Source organism: Brassica oleracea, chromosome C5 (assembly GCF_000695525.1).
Source record: "Brassica oleracea var. oleracea cultivar TO1000 chromosome C5, BOL, whole genome shotgun sequence".
NCBI classification, from domain to species: Eukaryota; Viridiplantae; Streptophyta; class Magnoliopsida; order Brassicales; family Brassicaceae; genus Brassica; species Brassica oleracea.
In genome coordinates, this window is record NC_027752.1 from 36882117 (window position 1) to 36887364 (window position 5248).

The window sequence follows — 5248 nt, forward strand, 5'->3', positions numbered from 1 at the left end:
AAATTTGTTTCAAAATAAGTGTCGTTTTAGAATTTCAATGCAAAATTTATTAATATTATTCTCCAGTTTATTTATTTTATTGGTAGAAATATAGTTAAATTTATAATTAATAATGTTTTTATTTTGAAAATATGCAAAATTAAATTATTTCTTAATTTGTGTACATAAACCTAAAATGAAATGGAGTAAATATTTTTTAATTTAGTTTGCTAAAAAATGTGGGCCAACAAATCCCAAAAAAGATTAAAACATTAACAAAAAAAAAGTCATCAATCTTAGTCAAAACTGCATCTTAAAACTATTATTCAAATGGTAAGTTTAAGGAAATTCTTTAGTCAAATGATTCAAATCATATTCCTAATTAATCTATCACAGCCTATCATTTCAACCCAATTTTATCTATTTAATCTCCCAGTTATTTACATTCATATTTCACATTTACAAAACAAACAATCATCAAAAACAAATCCCTTAGAAAAAACTAAATCTCACTTTCTTGGATTCAATCTCTAGGGGTTTGCTTAACATGTTAGCTTTTTGTTGTGTAAGTTGTGTAGTTTATTTGGTTGTTATCATAATCAATATAATCTTCCAGTGGATTTTTTTTTCTCACTTTCAGCCGGTTTTTTGTTGTTTTCAGTGTTTCTTTTCAGATGGATCCTAACTATCCTTCTAACACCTCCTTTGTCCCCGGTCATGTCACTCCTCCCAACCAACCCGTTCTCCATGTAACACCTATTAACCTGTCTAACAATGTCTATTCCCATCCCGAGTTCCAGCCCCAGCCTCAGTTCCAGCCCAGGCCCCAGTTCCAACCTAGGCCTCAGCTCCAGCCCTGTCCCCAGTTCATGCCCCAGCCCCAGCAGCAAACGCCTCCTTCTCAGTTAGCTCTTGTTCTGGTGCAGGCGCAGCCTTCCATAAACTATCCTCCTTACGACGACGTAAGTTTGGATCTAACTTCTTATAGTTTAAACTCAATTTGGTTTGGTCTTCTTCTTTTATGAAATGCTGACCTTTTTTTTATGTGTGTAGATGATTTTTGCAATTAGGGACTTGAACGAACCAGATGGTTCAAGCAAGTCGAGGATCTCGAGGCGTATCAAGAGATCGAACGCCGTTTTGCCTCCTAGTCACGCGGTTTTGGTGACTTACCATCTCAAGACGTTGAGGAGGAGTGGCGTTCTCACCATGGTTAACAACTTATACAAGATCGCTGCTGCTGCTCCTCCTCCTCGGCAAAGAGTGGCTGTTGCGGCAGACCTGGTCGCTCCCAGATATGAGGTTCCTCCGATGAACTCCTCTCCGCTTGATATGCTAGGACAGTCAAGCCGTGAGCTACCCGAGTTGCCTGTAACAGATCCGAACCAGGTGGTTACTGAGTCGGCAAACAGACGACCTGATCGTCCAAGGAGGGACGGATCTGTTCCGATCTCTCCAACTGCGGGTGCAACTCTAGGTCTTCCATATCCGAGTACGTATGCAAGCATGCTACAAAGGGGGAGGCCACCGAGTCCTAGAGCTGCTGTGAGCGAGAGTAAGAGGCTATGCATAGGTGAATCTAGCGGTGGAGTCGTCATCGCTGCTCCAGCTGGTGGAGAAACTGTGGCCGTTGCGTCAAGGATGTGGCGTGGACCTGGATGTACACCTAACATCGTTTGGAACAGGCCTAGAAAGGTAATTTCTTATCCCATATATTAGGGCACCCGCAGCGGTATAAATTCTGCAAAGTTTCTCTTGACAAAAAGTTTAATATTACAAAAATATAGAACAATAAATAACAGACAAGTGGCCAACGCTTCTCATGACTTCGGACAAAATCTTTTCATAAAGAGACGTTTTCTTCTCTCTCTCATCTGTTTCTTTACCTTCTTTTTTTCATGTATTATTTTAATTACCGAGAGATCTATTGAGAATTGCACCAATGCTGATGGCCTTACAATCTTTGTCATGTTGATTGAGATAGATTCGCGATATCTCTGTAAAGGCTATTTCTTTATTGCAATCATTTGTTAATTAAAATCATTGCCGGGTTGTCTGTTTTCGAAAATTTAAAAACTGACCAATTTCCAGATGTTGTCTTATTATATTCATGTCCCCTCGCTTTTGTTTTTTTTTTTATCTGGTTGGTGTTGTTTCGCTTTATCTTGTTTATTGCATCTTTTTCTTCTCATTAAAAATGTGTTTCAATAGGTATAAGAGTTTCTAATATTTTATTTAAATATTTATTGTCTTGTCTTGTTTTGAATTTGGTGAAGAACTTTATACATAACTTGTTTGCCTTTTATGAACCTAGAGTGCCACACCATCGTCCATCAGGGCAGCTACTGGGACATCAGAGTCTGCCTATGGAGACCTCAAGAGAAAGCTTGACTTTGCTGTAAGTTTAGTTGATTATGATGAAAGAGTCTTGTCCTTTATTTGATTTGTTTATTAAGGCTGAAGCATAACTTCTTTTGCTTTCAGTGCGAGAAAGCAAAAGAAATCTTGGATATGTTGAATGCTGGTATTGAGATCTACGACTTTATAGAAATGTTGCAAGCTAGACAGGAGGTGGAAGGACTAATACGAATGTTGAGTGTGGAGCCACATGCCATGAGACAAGTGCAGCCACAGGTCGTGGAAGAAGTGGAGGCACCACCCGTGGAACAGCCACAAGCCGTTGAAGAAGTGCAGTCAGAGGAGGCAGCAGCACAGACTGGAGATGAAACCCAAGGAGAGCAACATGGACAAGAAGTTGTGGAAGGAGAACAAGCACAGCCCCAGCCTTAGCCTCAGACCAAAGCTGAGGCAATGCAAGGAGCCCTGATCTGATTTCTGAAGAATAATTGTCCGAGAAAGACAGCCTAGACAATAGCCTTGGTGTTTATGTTTAGGAGTGTTCTTTTTTAATAGTTGTTGCATCTATCTTTATTTTAAACTCATTTTTCATTTTTAGTTTAATAGTTTGGTATAGAAGGCATTGTGTTGTCGTTGTGTCTCTAACTAACCAAACAGTAAGAGGTTGTTGTAATTAAGAGGGATATTTCCAGTGTTGGATGTTTTCTCTTTTACATCAATCTAAGTTTCTTTTTCTCCAATCTTCCATTCTATTCTCATTTGTTTATATGCTAGTTCAGGGAGGTTGAATCTTAGTTCCATATTATTGTCTTTACTCGGGAGAACTATCTTCTAGTTTTAAATCTGTTATATTTTGTAAAATGGATAAAGTAGTTGATGTATTATTCTTTTGTTAATGCTGAGAAAATCCATTCTAAATATAAACAGAGTTAAATTCGTAGGGAAGCTTGAAAGAAGATTAAAATGACAATAGGCATCATACAAGAAAGCTCCCAACAGCAGATAACAAGTTCAAGAAAATAGAGAGAAAGGGACCAAGAATGCCATCCATTGTAATATAAACAAAAATAGGTCCAAACCAAGAGCATAAGGTCAATGATCTGCAGGCAGGAGGTTTTGTAACCAAGGAAGACTTTTTCTAGCAATGTATGATTGGTACCAGTGATCATGGCTATCTCCATTGCAGCCCTATTACCTGCAGACAAAGTATTGTGTAAAGACAATAGGCTCATGGAATTGAGGCACATTGATATCTCATCCATGAGACTGCGGAGAAGTGGGAACTATTAAGGCTGAAGCATAACTTCTCTAGCTTGGTCCATAGAATATTCAAAACTACTAGAGCTTGACCTGCACGCCCATGTGGATTTGATTTTTACATTTTTATAAATTATTTAATGACATTTTTAAGTATATAGGTTATATATATTTTTAGATTCATACAAACTTACCCGACTAGGATGAATCCAAACTATACCATGTCAGAAAATTTATAATACCCGAAGATAATTTAATTTTAAAATCCAAAAATTCGATTCCCGTCATAATCGATTTGTATCCGAACGTATACTTGAGTACTCATGTCTAACTGGTTAGTTAAATAAATAAAAACAATTTTGTTAACATATTTGAATTTTTGTCACTAATGGATCAATTTCATTTAAACATGTGAAATTATTATGGTTAATAAGTAAAATAAATGACATTGAATTATTATGGTAAATATAATTAATAAAATAGTTTGAAAAAGTGAAAACGAAATGTAAAAGTCATAATAAACCAATTAAATGAAAATAATAAATGAACTGGTTAGAATTTGTCAAAAAGAAAATGAAAATCTGTAAAAATTCACTTTTTTTTTTTGGCGACCCGTAAAAATTCACTTAAAAATAGACAAATATTATTTTATATTTCAATTTTAATGAAATATATAGATGTCTCATATTTGGATTGGCTATTAAGATGACTCAGCAGTTCTGCCTCGACTAGAGACTGTACTAATGAGAAAGACCTTTAGGCTGCAGCTGTGAAACAACGTAGTTCCTTCGTGATCTAGTACAAGCAAGTGATACACGATATGTTTTGTATCTGCTCGACCAAGAAGCCCCTATATATATTGCATTTGTATAGTTCTAGGTCCTTAAAAAGCATGTATTAAAATGGTAACAATTTAGTTCGGTGTATTATTATAAAATTTTCTTAACTGGGTTTATGTATTTCTTGAAATATATTATTCTTTTACGATTAGTTTTATCAGTCAATTGCTAAACTGTTTCTAGGTATACCAAAGCATATAACCTTATGTTCTTGCACTTCTAACATAGATTAGATATGAACTAAAACGAGTATACGAAAGCAATAGATTTTGAAACATGGAAAATATTTTTGGAAAATATAAGAATAGAAACATCTTAGATATTATATATATATATATAATGAAGCATTAAACATGATTTAAATTGAAGTAATATTATATAAACATTATACTGTTTAACCAAAGTCGGTTCTTAGACCATCTCCAATGTATTTCTCTATTTTTTCCTCTAAAATAAAGGAACTCTATAATATAGATGGATTTGTCTCCAATGTATTCATCTATTTCTTCCTCTAAAAAGGAATATTCTTGATATATATTTTTTTAATTTTACAAATAATACCTTTTATTTGTGAAAGTTGAAAACCAACCCCATTTAGTTTAACATTCATAAAATTATGATATTATTTACACTGAATATTTTTATAGAAACTATTATGTAAATAAAAAGTATGATTATATGTTTATATAAACAGTATATTTCACTAAAAAGTATTTATTTTGGTTATAATTGTTAAACTAAAAACATATTTGATCATTTTGTGAATAAAAAAAATATGTCTCTGTAATAGAGGAATGTTATTTTTTCCTCTAAAT

At 34.5% G+C, this 5248-nt stretch overlaps 1 protein-coding gene across 1 annotated transcript; it reads left to right on the plus strand.

The window, feature by feature from the left end:
• The first annotated feature begins 848 nt into the window (after nucleotides 1-848).
• LOC106292203 lies at nucleotides 849-2196 on the plus strand. Its single transcript, XM_013727814.1, has 3 exons — nucleotides 849-941; nucleotides 1033-1674; nucleotides 2191-2196. The coding sequence occupies exons 1-3, from the start codon at nucleotides 849-851 to the stop codon at nucleotides 2194-2196; spliced, it is 741 nt and encodes a 246-aa protein (XP_013583268.1).
• The last annotated feature ends 3052 nt before the right edge of the window (nucleotides 2197-5248 follow it).

Excerpts from the sequence above, each read along its gene's own strand:
- LOC106292203 (XM_013727814.1), top strand. The coding sequence starts at position 849 with ATGCCCCAGCCCCAGCAGCAAACGCCTCCTTCTCAGTTAGCTCTTGTT. Across the intron at positions 942-1,032 it reads ACTATCCTCCTTACGACGAC|ATGATTTTTGCAATTAGGGA; the intron begins GTAAGTTTGGAT and ends TTATGTGTGTAG.